At 41.0% G+C, this 19,300-nt stretch overlaps 1 protein-coding gene across 15 annotated transcripts in view; it reads right to left on the bottom strand.

Moving 5' to 3' along the window:
- CDC14A (cell division cycle 14A) overlaps positions 1 to 19,300 on the bottom strand; it is a 183,866-nt gene that overhangs the window by 3,227 nt on the left and 161,339 nt on the right. For 2 of the 15 annotated variants that reach the window (XM_069598854.1, XM_069598845.1), the window contains 4 exons: positions 17,805 to 17,852; positions 15,399 to 15,521; positions 14,355 to 14,691; positions 12,078 to 13,754 (listed from right to left, as the gene is read on the bottom strand). In XM_069598854.1, coding sequence (XP_069454955.1) covers positions 13,656 to 13,754; positions 14,355 to 14,691; positions 15,399 to 15,521; positions 17,805 to 17,852 — 607 coding nt within the window. In that variant the 3' untranslated portion in view covers positions 12,078 to 13,655. Of the gene's footprint in view, positions 1 to 12,077; positions 13,755 to 14,091; positions 14,692 to 15,398; positions 15,522 to 17,804; positions 17,853 to 19,300 lie in introns of those variants that run through there. The other 13 variants (XR_011258734.1, XR_011258733.1, XM_069598887.1 and 10 more) reach the window with 8 other exon arrangements.

Below are 19,300 nucleotides of genomic sequence, written 5' to 3'. Positions count from 1 at the left end.
GTAAAAGTAACACTGTTCACAAGCAAAGGATTAGGCAAGGAGTGGAAAGGGAAGGTTGAGTAGAGGGTAGGTGTGTTCTCAGGCTGCAAGTTTCAAAGAGGTTAAAGGTCAAGAGCATTAGGGAAAAAAGGAAAAGGCTTGGCAAAATGACTAAAGGACGTAAAGGCTTCAAAACAGGAGAGATGATCAAGACTTAGGGTGCTATACTGTAAGTACATCTGAATTTAAAGAATAAAAGAGAAAGTCCAGTGAAACTGGTCCAATGCCTTGAAGCCCATTTAACTTGTGAGACAACAGCTGCCAACCTAGCATTTAGAGCTTAAAAGTGGACTATCATTTTTCTAGGTGCTTTATCCCAGTTTCTTCTGAAATCTGGCCAGTAGGCCGTGAGGGCAGAGCCACAAGGTGTTTGTAGCTGCAAAAATGCCACATATGCAGGTTATACATTGGCCAATGTTTTCTTGGCAATATTTTAACTTTCACTTTTGTTCTGACTAGAAAAGTTACTCATGTTATCACTAGCAGAAATTATAAAGCTCCTGTGATTGCTTGAAAATTTACAACAAAGTTGTTTTTGCAAGTATTTTAAAGTTTTATCAACTCTCAATAAATAGAGATACAGCAAATGAACAGATGCTAGACAAGTGACCTTTGTGAAACTAACTTTCTTCCAGGGCAAAGTGTTTTATACATGCATCAACATATACATAAAAAATATGTCTGTACATATATTTACATGATTTATGGAATCATGATATACACTGAACTGAAAAATGGAAACATTTCCCAGAATATTAAGGATTTCAATCATTCACGTGAAGTATATATTCATTAGTCTTCTGTCATGCTGGTTAATTCATTCAACAATGACTGAATATCTGTAGTATGAATACATTAGGTACTGTGGGATAAAAATATGATACCAAAGTTCTCAAAACCAAACCAAACATATTCCGTGGTTTCTTTATATGGTGTAGATAAAGTTAAAAAAAAAAAGAGATCTGTAAAACAGGTTTAGCACATTATTCTGACATCAATGTTTTGTAACAAATTAACTCCTCTTCATTTTCAGTCTAAAACGAAAATCTTAATGGAAGTGGACTTAGGGAAGGAAGAGAACTGTTAAAATCTACATGACCTATCCACCTGAAAAAAGTATAACTAGTATTTCAAGGCCTGTTAACTGGGGGGACAAGAGTGACAATGACATTTAGATTTCAAGCACTACATGTTTATATGATGAGGTTGTATTCAGGGTATCTGGTTCATTTGCTTTCTAAATGTACATGTATCCTAAAGCTATTAATGTTCCAGAAAACACAATAGCCAGTTATTAGCATTTTTAATTTTTACAGTAAAAATGTAAATGCATCATGTACTATATAAATAATATCATTATTGATTTTATTGTTCAAAAGATAGACTAATTGAAGTACAACTAACTGGAATTCTTGATAAATTAGATATGCTACAGGTCAATTATTCTGTAAAAGATACTTAATTGAGTACTTTCTACATACTAGGCGCAATTCTAAACATCTTATGTGTGTTAGCTCATTAAATGCTCTGAACAGCTCATTTTAGAGATGGGGAAACTGAGGAACAAAACATTAAAGCAACTTGCCTAAGATCATGCAACCAGGAAGGAATTTGAACTCCAGTAGTCTGGCTACAAAGCCCAAAGTCTATGCTTCCACAATGTAATGCCTCAAGACACTTTAAGCATTTGTCCTGTGATTCAGTCCTTATCAACTGAACATTCTCTATCACCTGACACAGACAAAAAATGAGTAGGGTATGAGCCTGAGCAAGCAAAGAAATATTCACAGACCAAAGAGAATATACTATTTATTTCTGTAAATAAGATTTTTTAATGATTTTCCATAGGACTGAACCCAAAAGCATTCTCAGTAATACTCCATAAAGAAATTTTATTAGAACGCCCATGTTTAAATATTCTGATTAAAGTTTTAATTCGGCCTTGCCAATTTTTATCATTACCATAAGGATACCTAATCAATCGGAAATACAAAAACAACAGAAAGTCCTCAGCAAAGACAAAGAAATGATTACAAAGGAAGGGAGACCTGAGGTGTGAATATTATTTTACAAAGTAGCACTTATTTAAATAACCAAGAGATTTTAATTTCTCATATAGAAAATTCAAGTTCATGTGCCCATTGAGTTCAATAGGGTTTAGTGAGTTAAGACTAGATCAAGTTGAGCATGATTATATAGTATTTTTACAGTATGAATACCGTAAATGAATAATATAGCAATATCCAGCCTGCAAATGAAGGACAAAATTACCTCACATTGCAGCCCCCCAAATTTTTATGTCAAAATATAAGCTTCCATCAAGAATTCTTGCTCTGAAAGCAGTTGGATTTGACACAAAACATAGTGTTAGGTAAGGAGATCAAGACAATTTGTTCTGTTCTGGAAATGTGCTACTAATCTGTTTTGGCAGATGTAGGTAGTGACTTTTAAAAATTTAGCTACTCTGGAGGAGTTTCTTTTTTAAACAGCCCAGTTATCTAATCATGGTAGAAAAATATCTAATAATTATAGATATAAATACTATACAAATAGTTAACAAATAAAACTATAATTTGACTATCAAAAACAGCAAAACATAACGAATAATTAAAGTTAAGGTCTTTGCCAGCAAAACGGTGCAATAATGTCTTAAGGTTCAAACAACTTGAACCAAAGGACCCTATGATCTGGTGTAGGTCAAAATCGCCACATGCTTTTGGCACACTTCTTTCTTGCATGTCCCCATTTTCCCAAGTCCCTTAAGGAAGAAAAAAATAATCTACCAGTTACCCTGGTTTGAGTTCTAACTACCCAGGCAAAAGCACCTACAAGGAAAAAAGTGATTTCACACTTTGCCATACATCTGAAACTAATCAATAAATCAACTATACTCAATTTTTTAAAAAGTGATTTGTTTTCATGGTATCATTGATAATTAAAAGAAAAAATACATTTGGCAATATGGTATCATATATGTAAGTCCAGTATTTTAAGATTTAGTGAACAAATGAGGAAAAAAATAAACACTGGGTAAAAATAAGTTTATCTATAACTGCCTCTATACTCCTGGGCTTTTTATGGCTTTGCAATGGAGTTTCCAGTTGTAGTGCCTGTAAATTAGCAACACACAAAATGCATGCATTGATACATATTTCCACAAACGTGATTTCACACACCAGCAGCAGAAGCACAGCTGAATAATGTTTTATTGGCATCATATTAACACAAAAAGGCTATGCTCTGTGATAAAATCAGCATTGAAAGAAGTGTAAGCATTTTTCTATAGTGTTCTCTAAGCACGTCAGGGACCCAAAGATTTAACAATCTGATTTTGGTTAACTAAAATGCTATATAACTATTCTTTCACCTTCCTACATAACTTTTAATAGATCTTTTTTCTGGAGGAACTTAATATGTGCTCTTCAACAATCATAAAGAGCTCAATTGTTAGGTGACAGATTGTTGACACCCAACTTGACTCAGCCAACCATCGCATGAGTTTTCAGTTCATCTGAACACCAAAATTATATTGATGCAAGCTTGGTTAAAATGTATTTTCTCTTATTTTAGTAAAGTCACATTTCTAGAAAAAAATAAACTCTCAGATTACTGTGTATTAAAGCTAACGCTGAAACTTTGTTTGCTTGCTATTAGTGCTTCCTGGGCTTGCAATAATAATGGGCCCCTAATTAGCCCTCTGCTTAACATGTGTGAACCTAGATATGCTAACCAATGTTTAGTTTAATAAACATTTATTAGGCGCTTTCTATACTTTGGAACCTGAGAAAACAAAGATGCCTCTGAGAAGCTTTAAAGCCAGCAGAAGAGAGAGAGAATCATATACAGCTGATTCTCTAGGGAAACCCGGGGCAGGGGCTGGATGGGGGTTGTGAACAAAATCCTGTAAGACATGAAAAGGTATTCTGCCTGAATACCTGGGTCACAAATGCCTTATCGAAAAGAAAACTAGTGAGCCAGGCCAGGAAATATATAACCAAGCAGAGACAGGTGGAAAAGCAGAGTAAACCACCTGTGCTAGGACTCGGCAGGAGGCAGAGCTTGAGTCAGGATTCTGGCAGGAGTTGCTGAAGAAGAGCCGGTGGGGAGGCACGTGGACTGATGGAGAAGGGCCCCGAAGGCAGACCAGGGGTCCAGATCGGACCCTGTGTGTGAAGTGGAGATAGTGAATGATTCTGAACACAGGAATAGTTTGATCAGCTTGTCTCAGAAATCTAGCACAGTAGCAAAATAGAGGAAGGAAATTTAAAGGGCCATTTCAATAGTCCATGGAGACCTCGATGAAGGCAGCAGTGCTGACAATGGACAACAAAATACAGATATTTCAAGGGAAAACTGCTAGGACTTAGTGGCTGGACATGGCTGAGGGAAAGGCAGAAGCAGCGTCAAAGACAATTCCAGATTTCTAGCTCGGATGACTGGATATACAAAGATACAATCAGTTAGCCAGGAAACAAGAGGAGGAGAGGACCAATGAAGGAGCATGTATTCTCCCCTAGTATTGCCCAAGGGAAGGTAGAAATGTAAGTCCAATGCTCAGGACATGATTACTCACACACAGAAGTGGACCAAGGTCAGAGACAGGAAAAATAATAAAGGGGCAGATGGACAAACAGGTACCTATTTAATGGGAAGGGGAGGAGAAACAGGGAAAATAATATTCCAAAACTCAAAATGGACCAAAATAATAGGAGAAAAGCGTGGTCAATACTGTCAAATGCTGCACAAAGACGAAGAAGAATGAAAACTGACAAGAGGTCATCAGATCTGGTTTAAAGAAGTCAGTGGCAGCCAGTGGAGAAGACTCACACAAGGAGGGGGTGGGGCGGGGCGGGGAGGAGGCGTGCACATGCCTTTCTTGTCCAAGTCTGGCCATAAAGAAGACACTATGAGAGGTGGCAGAACTGAGGGAAGCAATTGGTAAGACCGGCCTGTACCTGATTGCAGGTGAAGAGACAGGCAAATAGGGTGTAAGAGACTGGAGACATAAGAGAGCAAGGCTGTGCACAGGCCAACTCCCAGAAACAGTCTGCAAAGAATAGCTCAGTTCATGGAGTTACCACTGAAAAAGAGTAGAGCTTCCGTTTTTGAAAAGGAATAAAAGGACAAGTCAAATGCAGATATACTTTGAGGTAGTAAAGAGAACACTTAAGGAGAATTATTCCTGAAAAATTATATGTTCTCAGCCTTTGGAGGTGGGAGGATTTGTGCTGATGAAGAATGTGAAAAAGTTTTGGAGTAGTCAATGACTCATTGGAAAAGACCCTGATGCTGGGAAACATTGAAGGCAGGAGAAGGGGATGACAGAACAAGACAGTTGGATGGCATCACCGGCTCAGTGGACATGAGTTAGAGCAAACTCTGGGAGACAGAGGACAAGGAAGCCTGGTGTGCTGCGGTCCATGGGGCCCCGAAGAGTCGGACACAACTCAGCGACAGAACAACAAATGCAGGGAAGAGAAAGGAAGCCAAGGCAGGCCAAGTGAACTCATCGTGAGCACTGAAGGGTCTGGGTAAACTAGAAATTTATTTGAAATGGAATCAGTTGACAGTCATGAGATTTTCTCCAGCACAGCTCAGAAGAGACTGTAAGCAAACAGGAGATGGTTGAACCAATCTAATTTTGGAGGCTAGTGATGACGTGGCTACAGAAAAAAAGTTCAAGCGGAAAAGAGAATGTAGGAAAAAGGAAGCAGAAATGACTATGTGGGTTATAGAAGGAAGTAAACAGAAAGGGAACAGGCAGGGGTCATAAAGAGGTCATGGGGAGGAGTCAGTGGTAGGGGGTAGTAAATGTTTGAGAGGAGCCTTATAGAATCCAAGATATCAGAAGCAATGCTCTAAGCAGTAAGAAGGTCTATGAAATGGAATTCCAAATGAATATAAACAAAGATCACAGGAGCTAAGGAAGCAGCTGTGAGACTGAACAAGTCACTGCCTCTTTGAGTCTTGGTTTCCTCATCTGTAAATGATGGGTTAAATAAATACGATGATGGACCTCCCTCATAGTTCAATTGGTGAAGCATTCACCTGCAATGCAGGAGACCCTGGTTCAATTCCTGGGTTGGGAAGATGAGGTATAAGCATTGCAGCTAATACAATGTGAGGTACATAGGAGGTAATCAATAATCACTGATGATGATAAGGATTAGAAAAATGTTACAGTTGTCATGAATGCTGGTAGAAGCTTGGTAGCTAAAGAGTAAAGCTGGGGACTTTCCTGATGGTTAAGACTGTGCCTTCCAGTGCAGGGGGTGTGGGTTTGATCCCTGGTCAGGGAGCTAGGATACCTTGCAGCCCAAAATCCAAAACATAAAACAGAAACAAGTCAATAGAGATTTTTTCAATGGTCCACATCAAAAAATCTTTAAAAAAAAAAAAAAAAGGTAAAGCCAAACTCTTCAATATGATGGTATTAGGAAGTAGAGCTTTGGGGAGGTAATTAGGTCATGAGAACAGAGATTTCATGAATGAGATTGGCATTGTTATAAAAGGGACTCAGAGCTTCGTCACCCTCTTACAGTTACGTGAGGATACAATGAGAAGATGCAGCCCAAAAGAGAATACTCACCTGAACCTGAACACACTGGCCCCCAATCTCTGACTTTCAGCCTCCAGAACTGTGAGAAATAGACTTGTTGTTTATAGACTGCTGCTGCTGCTGCGGCTGAGTTGCTTCAGTCGTGTCCGACTCTGTGCGACCCCATAGACGGCAGCCCACCAGGCTCCCCCATCCCTGGGATTCTCCAGGCAAGAACACTGGAGTGGGTTGCCATTTCCTTCTCCAACGCATGAAAGTGAAAAGTGACAGTGAAGTCACTCTGTCGTGTCCGACTCTTCGCAACCCCATGACTGCAGCCTACCAGGCTCCTCCATCCATGGGATTTTCCAGGCAAGAGTACTGGAGTGGGGTGCCATTGCCTTCTCCATACAGACTGCTAGTCTAAGGTATTTTATTATAGCAGCTGAGCTAACATACTATTTTTTTATATCCTTTCTTTCCACTCTAATAACCTTCAATCAGAGAATGAACCTGAGGATACCAAAGCCCACACAGATGATGACCTCATTAATATCAGAAAGAAGGCTCACAATGGTCTGCAAATAGTGTGTGTATCTAAATAACATCTATGCACATTTAAAGGCATTATTGGGACCATGCTGACCTCAGAACAAATCAATGCTTTGTCAGCTGACATTTCCAAGTCTCCTGGGAAGGGAATAGAAGAATACCAATGCTCAAAGAAAGCCGAAGATGTGGTTCAATACTGAGACCGAGCTCAAGATCTCGACAGTATTAGTACTTCTTGGCTGAAAAACTGCATCAAGTTTAAGGCAATGCCACAGGTGGATGAACCAGAGCCGGTTACACAGAGTGAAGTAAGTCAGAAAGAGAAAAACAAATACATATATTAATGCATATATATGGAATCTAGAAAAATGGTACTGATGAATCGATTTTCAGGGCAGGACTGGAGATGCAGACGTGGAGAACGGGCTTGTGGACACAGCAGGGGAAGGAGCGGGTGGGATGAACGGAGAACAGCAGTACTGACAGATACACGCCGCCATGGGTAAAACAGAGCCAGCCGCAAACAGCTGCATAGCACAGGGGGCTGAGCTGGGCACTCTGTGACAACACAGCAGGGTGGGATAGGGAGGAGGGGCAGGGAGGCTCAAGACAGCGAGGACACATGTATACTTATAGCTGATTAACCTTGTTGTACAGCAGAAACTAACACAACATTGTCAAGCAATCAGCCTCTAATTTAAAATGTTTTTAAAAGACTGAGTTAGGAAAACCACTGGCAAGGCTAACACAACAAAGAAGATGAGGAAGCAACAGGATAGAGAAGAATGGGAAAATTCCAAGAGACAGTGAATGACCATGACATAATCTGAAGCATCACCAAGAGACTAATCTTAAAATGTTGGAAGATCAGCACGTAAGTAAATAACAAAGCTTAGTATCAGCTACTACTTAATAAAAATTTTAGAAGTCATAAAAAAGATTTTAATAGGCAAAACCCAAAGCAGCTTTCAAAAGAACCTTATTGTAGGACTACTTATCTCACATATGTTTATATATTCTAGAAGTCGATACAATAAAAGCTTATAATAAAAGGCTGTTCTCATAAAGCAAAAATTAATGTAACCCCCTGACACAGAAGTGATAAAAAAATTTTGTTGCCAACATGAATATATATATTTTTATTAAAAAACATTATTTTACAACTCCTCATGCTCAAGTATTATTAAAAAATGTTTCCTAAAGACCATAATTTTTCCTCAGTAGGTAAGTATCCATTTATAAAAATAAATATACTATTTAAAATTCATAATAAAAATGTTAGTTGTTGGTCATATATTATTTAATGTATCTGTACTATTATGGGCACTGAAATGCAGGTCATTATGAAAAGCATAGAATATACCCAAGGACAATTGTTGAAGTACGGACTGGGGACAGTAGACAGGGCTCAAACTGGGCTCCTGCCTTCAGGGTTTCTACCAAGAGCTCCCGTCCCCATAATTGCCAGGATTATCTTCATCAAATCAGATCTGATCAAGTCATTCCTGCTAACGCAGTTCCAGTAGCTCAAAATGCATCTCCTAGTTGGGCTTCAGCTTACTTTTCCAGCCTGATTTTAGGTAACCACCTAAAGCTTCAGCTGCACTTGAACACTCATTGCTCTTAAAACAATTATAGCTACAATTATTGAGCATTATCTATACGCACTGCGTAAACTACTTCAGATGACTTATCTCAATTAATGATCACCCCATTACAAAGATTATCATTACCACATTAGCTTTAAGGCCTCACAGGCACACAAACCCCTTTCAAAGCACAGTCATATGTCTATAAAATTTACAAAAATAGTCTGTACTCTTTATCTTAAATAGGTCCCAACAAATTGTTTAAGTTTTAGGACGCACAAAACCTAGTTATGCTCCTGATTATTATTATTCCCATTTACTGAGGCTCAGAGAGGTTACGTAGCTTGCCAAAAGTGAAAGTGTAGTCGCTCAGTCGTGTCCGACTCTTTGCGACCCCATGGACTGTAGCCTACCAGGCTCCTCCCTCCATGGGATTCTCCAGGCAAGAGTACTGGAGTGGGGTGCCATTTCCCTCTCCAGGGGATCTTCCCAACCCAGGGATAGAACCAGGGCCTCCTGCATTCCAGGCAGACACTTTAACCTCTGAGCCACCAGGGAAGTACTTGCCAAAAGGAAATGGTAGAGACAAGATTTGAACCCAGGTCTACTTGTCTTTAGAACCTAAGAACCTCAGTACTAAGGTTCTATCTCTGTTCTTGTAGCTCCCATTGCCTGAAATGACCATTCCTCCTCTTCATATTTTCATACTAGATTCCTAGAAGGCTCTTATTCATCTTTCAAAGCCCAACTAAAATGTTACCCCTTCATTACAGTACTTCCTAACCCTTCTTGAAAAAAAGAGATATCCTTTAGATATCCTTCTATTTTAAACACCTATCACAGTATATATATGATATGAAATAATTTTTTTTTAATGCTTTTTTGTAGTCAAAGTGATCCAGGTGCAAATTATGGCTCTGCAACATATTTGTGGTACAACCTAGGGCAAAATATTTAAACTCTCAAACCCTCAAGGTATTTATCTTTAAAATGGAAGCAATAATTCTTAGCATAATCATTCATTTAAATATCCAAACATCGATAATATTCAGGAAGTACTTGATGAGCGCCTACTATAAGCAAGGCACAGAGCATAAAAGAGTGAAAAACAGAGATACCGTCCCTGCTCTCACAAAGTTTACACTCTAGTGGAGCATACAGATAAGTGGACAGATCATTAAAATGCAAAGTGAGAGTCTGAGTATCACAATCAAGACCAAGGCAGGGTGTACAAGGGCTTACGGGGGAAACACGGTGACCTAACCTACACTTGCAGGGTCAGGCAAGGACAAGGCAGATGACTAGCAATTCAGTGGTAAGTCTCTTAAAAATAACATAGAGCAAATATTCAAGACAGATACCTCAAGTAATTTCAATTTAATAAAATACTTCCACCCCACCCACACCATAATCACACGTCCTTCAACTCTTTTAAGATTTGAAAACTCCTCTGAATGTCAAGGAGGGAAAACTGATTTTTTTACAGTAAGTGGGTCAACCCAAATGAAACTTGGTGCATTGTGCTGGTCAGTAGAAACCTCAAGACGAACAGAACAGGCCAAATAAATAAAAATAAAATCTGCTTCTCAGAATTCTGTCACAACCATAAGGATTCCTTAACATTTGTTCTTGTTTTCTGTGTTAAAGCATTTAATGACAGAACAAGGAAATCATTTCCACGTTTTTCTGGGGGCTGAACTGCTGCACAAAGTGAGAAGCAATTGCAGCTTTCAAAAGAGATGCTAATTGCAGCTTTTAAAATATTAGACGCCCTCTAAATACCCGGCAACCCCCGTTCCCTAGGAGTTTCTGGGTCTTTCTTAAAGGTGGGGGAAGGAAACTGCAATCTAGATTTCATTTCCTACCTGAGGATTTAAAAACATTTTTTTGCTGAGTGATATAGTCCTATGCCTTACATCTTCAAAAGCACTGGAAAGAAAGACCATCTTATTTAGACAAGAAACCTTTAACAATTACAAAAGCTGCATTGAAACAATAAAGGGAAAACACTCAACCTCCTATTTTATTCTGCATAAAATGGGAATTTCCATCTTAATTTAGACTTTCTGCCAGCGAGCCAGGTTTTCTAGGCAAAGATGAAGGAAGGAAAATAGGCTCTAAGACACCTACTGTTCTTACTTTCTGGGAGGGTGAGAGGGAGGAAAATGTTGTCCTGCTGGCAATTCTATTTATAAATGCTTTTCTTTACAATAAGGTAACAAATTTAAGAAGAAGAAAACGGAAGAGTAGCAGCTGCCAACACAGAGTATTACTTTAAATTTCATTATTGGAAAATCACTCTATTCGGGCCAGGAGAGGGATGAGGCACAGGAGGAGAGGTGAAGAAAAGTAACAAAATATGGAATGAAGCCAAAATTAAGTTATACAGAGTGGCTAGAGGGACCAGCATGGGAGCTAGGCAGTCCCCACACTGCCAACAGAAAAGAGGAGAACAGATCCAGAACAAGCAGAATGGTATTCTCATCAAACTACCAATGCTTGTATCGCTACGTATTCAGCTATCTGCCAATTAGGTATTCCTAATTGAATACCAAGCTGATTACCAAGCTAAGCATTCAGCTATAAATGTGGATTACAGCTAAGTCCCCTACATATGAATCTTCAAGTTTCAAACTTTCAAAGACGCAAATGTGCGTTAGCATGTCCAATCACATCAGTTAGTTCACGTGTCTGGCGCATATTGTCCCATGCATGCATCTTCTACAAGGGGTTGTACTTTCAAGTACTTTACTGAACAGGACTGTATAGGGTACAGTAGTACAGTATCTTTATTTCAAGCCGAGGATGTCCAGAAGCAAGCATAAAAGCAGCGGTGATGTAGCTAGTACTGCTAAGAAGCACCAGGACTTGGAGGCCCAGAGAAAGGACAAAGAGAGACAAGGGGAAGAAGTAATTGAAGAACCGAAGAGATTCACGATGCAGGAAAAGGCAAGGAGATTTTCTTTGAGGAGGCACTGTTAGTTTTTGAGGCCAGGGCCCAACCTACAACAGTACAGGAAGGCTGCATCAGCCCTTCAGAATGCAATCTAGTGCCACCGTGTCATCTATGAGGAGAAAAAAAGAGCTACTACACACATCACTGGATTGTTTTTTCAAGAAAGCAGATAGAACTGAATCCAACAAGGAAACAGAACCTGTGCCATCAGCGTAAAGGTATGAGTGAAATTGCATCTCGCCCTCTGTCTTCTATTGCTGATTATCTTTCGAGTCTTCCATCTCCCATCTCCCCTCCCTCCTCAGTAATTCTTATTGCCTGTTTACTTGATGCCAGTATACCAGCGGTACTGTTGTACTGTACCACTGTACTTGCAAGATATGGTGCTGTAAAATTGAAAATGTTTTCTTTATCTTTTGTGTTTGTTTCTTATGTTTGTGTGAAAAGTATTATAAACCTATTACAGTACAGTACTATATAGCTGATTGCATTATTCATAGTTGGGCACCTAAGCTAACTTTGTTGTACTTAGGAACAAACTGGACTCTCAGAAGGAACTAGTTCTTATGTAGGGGACTTACTGTACACGAAACCTTTAGCCACAAAATCTGCAAGATATTCATGTAATTATCTTCATGTGTAACACTTTTTCTAAAAATGGAAAGATTCATACACTGGTCTAAAAAAGAGGCTGACCCATAATCAGTATATGAAAATATTGACTGAACTCAACTCCTGTTCTGAAGTACATAATTTGTAAACCTAGTTATGAAAATGTAAATATACTTCATTTTCCATCTAATCCCAGTTATAAGGATTTAAGTTTTATTGATACATGGGTACCCATAACTTAGTGGGATTAGAGTCAAATTAAGGGATAGGGTCAGCTGAGGCTATAGTCTATATAGGAATCTAAAGTTGAAAAACATCATTGGGAATAAAATCAGATGGAGAGAATCATATGTGCCAGAAAGGACTGTGGGTGTACAGAGTGGGAAAAAAAACTTCGAAAAGAGGCCTGAGATAGGGATGGGAGTAGTAATGAGTCCAACACACACACACACACACACACACACACACACACACACACACACTGCATCTTCACATTAGAAAAGTGGTTTCTAAACTGCCATATAAGGAAAGTGGATCTCCGTAGCTAATACCGTGGGGTATGGGTTTTCACAAAAGGCCCTAAGAGGCCCATTGCTGCCCGCATGTCTCCTCCTCTTCCCTCCCCTGCAAAGATCCACCTCCCCCAGGATAACGTCACTTCAGGCATGTCTGATTCTTTGAGACCCCATGAACTGTAGTCCGCACCAGGCTCCTCAGTCCATGGGATTCTCTAGGCAAAAATACTGGAATGGGTTGCCATGCCCTCCTCCAGGGGATCTTCCTGACCCAGGGATCCAGCCCATATCTCTTATGTCTCCTTCATTGGCAGGTGGGATCTTTACCACTAACGCCACCTGGGAAGCCCCTTCCCAGGGTAATAAAGGCTAAGGAAGTGTCTGAAGAACAGTGGGCATGAGGGGCACAGGACCACAGCCTTCTCAGAACACTAGGGGCTTGCTTGTGCCTGAGTCGAGGCAAGGTTGCATTCTAATACTGATTGACACTGCCTTGTGTGGGATCTATTTCTCCTTCCTATTTTGTCCTCATTCTCTTGAATCAAAACTTGCATTCCCATACATCTCAATTCCCTTTGAAGCAATCAACATATGTGATTAAAGTGATTCTTGACAGGGGGGTGAACCAACAAAATTTTACTTAACTCAGGGAGTTGGTGATGGACAGGGAGGCCTGGCATGCTGCAATTCATGGGGTCGCAAAGAGTCGGACACAACTGAGCAACTGAACTGAACAGGATTACTGGTTAAAAACTGGGCTTGGGGACTGAAATGAAGAACTCATGGGTAAAATGTGTATGGAGAGCCTCATCCTGTCTCTAGAAGAGTGAGAGCTCATTTTAAACATCTTCCTGTTACCCTGCCTTCCCCTCTCCTACATCCCAGGTACCTACCCATAAGCCTTCCTTATCGACACTCTCCATTTGCCATTTAATCAATTCTGGGTCAGTTTCCTGCCAAAAGGTAACATAGTCAAAGGCTTAAATGGTTACTTCTGAGAAGCCGCTGTTCATCAGCACCTTATATGTTTAAATACTCCAAATTCAGTGATATACAATGTAGACAAAGCCGGGATACCACCACAACCACAGCAGATGCTGCCCATCATATAACTCAGCCCCTGACCTTGCATCCTATACTCAGAGTGATTGGAGAATGAGACTGAAAAGTAACTGAAGTCAACAGGGTCCACGATGAAGGGAGTGAAAGCTGCTTCCTTTCCTAGAGACATCACGCACAAAGGAGAGGGAAGAGGAGAAGAAAAAGGAGGAGGAAAGAAAACCAGGTTGAAACTTGGCATTTACTTGAAGAGGAGCCAGCGGAATGTGTGTGCAGAGACAGTTTCATCGCACAGAGGGAGGCATAGATCAGAAGGCTTCCTTGGCGCTATTAAATTTCTTTGGTGGCAGCCTTGGCTGGGAGGGCAAGGCACAAAAATTGAGCTCAGGGTTCTGAGGGCCAAGAGGGGTGGTCTGCAAACTTGCAGTCCCAGCCAAGGCACAGAAGTCACGTTCAGGTTTCTGAGGGCCAAGAGGTGGTGTCTGCGAACTTACAGGGATTGATCGGCTCAGGAATCTCGCTGAGGAGGAAGACAGGCCAGTGTAGGAGGGCCGCAGGGCGGTGGAGTGCTCCTCGGTGGTCTTAGCGCCGTGGGGGCCCGGCTGACTGCTTGGGGCACCCCCACCGCTGCTGCTACTTCGGCTATACTGGTTGTTGTTGAGCTCAGGGTAATTTCTGGCAGGCGGCTGGGAGCTGCCGTTCAAGAGGTTGGTGAACGGGTTGGCGATGAAACCCATCTTGGAGGGTGATGTGGTCCTTTTGTTCTCTGGATCGTCGGCTGCAGCATTCAAGTTCCCTAGAGAACTGGCTAGCCGGGAGTTTATGGAAAAGCTGAATGAAAAACACAGGTGGGGGCGGGGGGGGGACATAGACAGCCATGTATACTCATGCAGCGTTCATGTTTGTAAAACACATTGATCAGGACAGTAGGGGAAGGCGATGCAGACAGTTCGGATCAACGCAAATGGTGACAGAATAGTTCTTGGTGATCTTATAATATGTGGCCTTTAGTTATACGTGGCAACTTCCTCTGTCAAAATCAGCTAAGACTCTAGACCAGGCTCACTTTGACCAGAGATCCTGAAATAGAATATGTGGGGGTGCTCTTTGCCCTAAGACAGGAAGTAAATGATAGGACTGTGTAAGGGGAGAGCACAGAGCAGCCCTAAGTACAAGATGTAACTTCTATTAATACATATTCAATCCTATGACTACATCAAACATCCCTGACTAGTTTAGTTCTGCCCCTATGCATCAGGGAGGAGACAACAGTATCATAATATCAGTCTGTGCAACTGAACACCGTTCCCGGGATCATGGTAGGCCTGCTGTGGAAGGGCATGTTGTACAGCATTCCCTCCACGGCCTTGTGCCCACAGTTCAAGACAGGAACAGAAGCCTGGGGGTCACAGAGCCTTTGGTGGTCCCCGCCCCCCAACCCTCCGATGCCCTCCCTCTGACGAACTTCAGACAAACTTGCAGTTACTGCTGCCTTCCCTTTCCTCCTGCAGTGCCTCGGGAGAAGAGAGAAAAATTACCTTCTCACATTGGCGCCTGAGGATACACAGCCTCTGTTTATCCTCTTGGCCGTCACAGAAGGAGACAAAGCCACTTTCGAGGTCTTCAAAGTAGATGCAGATCCTTGAGGAGAAGAACTCAATCTTTGTGGGGGAAAACGGGCAAAGAATCACACAGGAACTGTGTTATCGTAACATTTAGCCATCAACCAGGACAAAGTAAACTCACAAATGTTAAACAGATCAGGTCAGGTCCTAATAACAGCAGCCGGCACTGACGCAGCCCTCACTCTGAGCTGGGCGCTCATCTCAGACCTAGCAGGCATTAACTCAGCTCGCCCTCACAACAACCCTGCGAGGGAGGCGAAGACTGCACTTTGCAAGTCAGGAAACGGAGGAGCAAAAGCTCCTCATTCAAAGCCTTTCAGCGAGTAAGAAGAGGCAGAGCTGGGATTTAAATGCAGGAACCAAAGTCCCGTGGTAACCATGATCACTTCCCTCCCTTGGACTGGTGTTCATCCCTCCCGGGTCCTTAGATTCTACTTCTCTGTGTTTTAAATCTCTCCTCTCCTTTCTAGTCTGCAGCTGCCCGGGGTAAGCAGCATTATTTCTTATCCTTACTCCTAGTAGCCCCTTTTAATCTTATTCCTTGAAACTCACATTCTGAATAGCCTCTAGCAAAATCTAAGATATCTAATCATGTCCATTCACTATTTAAATCATTTAATATTTCCTCAGTGCCCAGAAAGGCTAAACTTCTTGGCCCGGCTTATAAAACCCTCTGAAATCTGTTATTTTCCAATTCTCCACACTTTCCCACCAATTCCTCTGCTCCAGCTACATAAAATGCCCTGAGGTACCTGGATGGATGACATCAATACCCCTGTCCAGTTTACATACACTGTTTTCCCTGACCTTAGCTCACCTGCACACACACTTTTCTCTTCCACCACCATCTGACTCACTCCTATTGCTTAGCCTTTCATAATAGTCCAGTCAGCTGCTACCTCTTACAGCAAGCCTTCACTGAATTCCCAGGTGGGGTCAGTATGCAGCTTCATCATATATTCTTAAAGTAAATCACAGCTCTTATACCATCTTGATTTATCTGATACTTATACCATCTTGAATTATTTTGATAAAGTATCAAACTTTCCTCAAAATAAGCTCCATCAGGAGCAAAGAGCTTTCTCTCACTTCAATTTCCAGTGACTAGCACAGTGCCAGACTCAGAGAAGGTGCTCAGTAAATGTCTGCTGAGTGAACAAAGAGGGAAAATTGACCCAAGTCTGGACAGTCAAGGCCCAGTCATGGTTTTAATGCCAAATCTGTTTTGTCCTGGACAGATATTTTAATGAAGACGGACTCTTTTCCCTATCTGCTACAGAAAAGCTGCTTTGCTTGTACCCTTCCTTTCATCATCTTCCCTCCAAACAGGAGCGTACAATATGGTCTGCCTCTAAATTAAGGACAGAAGAAGTTGAACAGGGAAGCAGCTCCAGCTTCTGGATAAGCCTGGGTCATATCAGAACTGCCTCCAGTAACCAACCCTAAACCTACAGCTGAATGAGAACAGAGATAAGGAGTGTATTAGCTTTTTCCCCATCTGCTGATGACAGTTTTGGTCAAATATCTCTACGACCCTCACCAAGGCCTATGCTCAATCCTGATACCACTGAGACCACCAGGAAGTGTTCGGGGAACATTTTTCCAAAGAAAAACACTAACGTTTCCTCCTCTAATAGAGACTCGGGAAGGAAATAAAACTAGAAAACGAAGGGAACGGACACATGCAAAAATACGAGGGAAGAAGAACAGAAATGTCAAAAATTCAAGGCAAAATCTATCACAGGCTTGAATGGTATGTTGCAGAGCAACTCTGGTTTACTGAGAGACCCCACCATGTGCTGGGCACACAGGGTACACTGGCATCACTCCCACAGCCATGCAGCCTTGTAGGCAACTCAGGAAAACAAAACTCTTGGTCATCGTGAGCATTAACTATAAAGCCATTATAATAATCTGGAACAGAAACAAAGGAATTTTAAAAGTGAAAAGCTGTGTGCAGCTTATTTCCATGTGTTTAAAGTTGAGAAATGTATCTAAAGGGTCATAATCTAGGGATAGGTCAAGGTCTCTGCCACGGCCATGGCTCTCAGTGGCCCAGGTCACTCCTAGTGGCAATGTGTGTGTGCTCAGTCATGTCCGACTGTAGCCCGCAGGCTCCTCTGTCCAGGGGATTTTCCAGGCAAGAACACTGGAGTGGGTTGCCATTTCCTTCTCTCAACCCAGGAATAGAACCCCCATCTCATATATCTCTTAATGTCTCGGCAGGCATATTCTTTACCACTGAGCCACCTGGGGAGCCCCATCTAAAGGGTAGCATTTGCCTATAATCTACTAGAAATTCAACTTGGTTGACAGTACCTGGAAGGCTGGGACACTGCTCTTGGATGCCCTTTCATATCCTCCAACCTACAGAAACCAAAGACAAATGTTCACTCATCACCAGGGTCACACATTTAAGCCAAGACCAAAAGCCACATCCTCTGGAGTCAGACCAGCAAAATTATTAAATGGGCAAGAGGGATAAACCTTGCAAATGGATATTAGTACTTATTTACTTTATAAGTCCTAAAGCCAGTGGGAAATCCATTTTAGTCATTTTGTTTCATCTTGAATTTCATTTACAATAAAATTCTTTTTCATTAGAAGCTGGTACTGCATATATTCAGAGTGAGGAAAAAAAAAGTTTGATGATGGGGCCATGATGCTGTTAAGAAAAATTATATTCAGAAAAATGAGAAAATTTCTAAGGATGAAAGGAAAGAGATAAACACCATCTTGGAATGAGCCTTCTGAAGTCTAGTGAAGCTTCTCTTGTTTCTTTTGCCATTTTATTGGCCAAGTTATACCCCAACTTATCCCTTCCTCCAACTTGTGGCTTCTTACAAATCAAATATAAATCTGTTTGAAATTAACTTTAATTAATATAAAGCACTTTCTTAGAGTTTCAAGGAAAAATGGTGAATAACAAAGATTGGTAATATATTTACTGATCTTGAAGAAACTCTCACTAAGACACTATATACAGTGAAAAGAATATGGACTTTGAACAGTGCTGGGTTTGAATACCAGCTAGGGAGCGATTTACCCTCTCTAATCTCAAGCAAAAACACAAATGTGGGTAACAGTGCAATCTTTTGTGTTTACTCAGTTAATCCTCATGTCCAAACTAGGTACCTAGCATAACTCCTGGCCCCACAGCAGTTCGTCGGTAGATCTACATTTCCTCAACTTCTCAGTGGTAGTTGGTAAGTATCACTAAGTACCAGACTTTCTATTCCATCTTCCCATCTTACTATATAAAACAATTACCTCAACTTCAAGCTATATATGACTCTTCATATTTCAGGGCAGGAAACCAGTACTCAAAGCATAGATAATGGTGTGACCAGACCCAATTTGACTTAAGTGTTATAATCCTCCCAGATAATACATAAAACTAAATTCTCTGTGAGTAGTCTGCTCGACATTTATCATAGCAAAACAGCCTTCTTGCTATGCATTTCTCTCACTTAAAAGTCAAAGGAAAATACCATTTCCCATGATATTCATTTGTGGACTTGCCACCTCTTACATTACAATAAAGAATCTTGATATTTAGAGATTTTGAACCTCCATTAATCCTGAAGCTTTATTTCTTCCACTTAGTCTGAATTAGCAAAAGATTTCAAAGGTTGTGGTCTGAAGTTAAGTCCCACCAGCTGATTCTGATGAGTAATTTCAGATCTCCAAACCAAGATTGCTTGTAACTTAACAGACAAGAATTGCTTATTCAATTCCCAGAAATAGGAAGTCATGCTAACGAGTGAGGTTTTACCAAAAGCTCGGATACAATACTTTCCTGCACACTCTAGATT

This window comes from Ovis canadensis, chromosome 1, assembly GCF_042477335.2.
Source record: "Ovis canadensis isolate MfBH-ARS-UI-01 breed Bighorn chromosome 1, ARS-UI_OviCan_v2, whole genome shotgun sequence".
NCBI classification, from domain to species: domain Eukaryota; kingdom Metazoa; phylum Chordata; class Mammalia; order Artiodactyla; family Bovidae; genus Ovis; species Ovis canadensis.
This window is presented reverse-complemented; position numbering and strand designations above follow the sequence as displayed.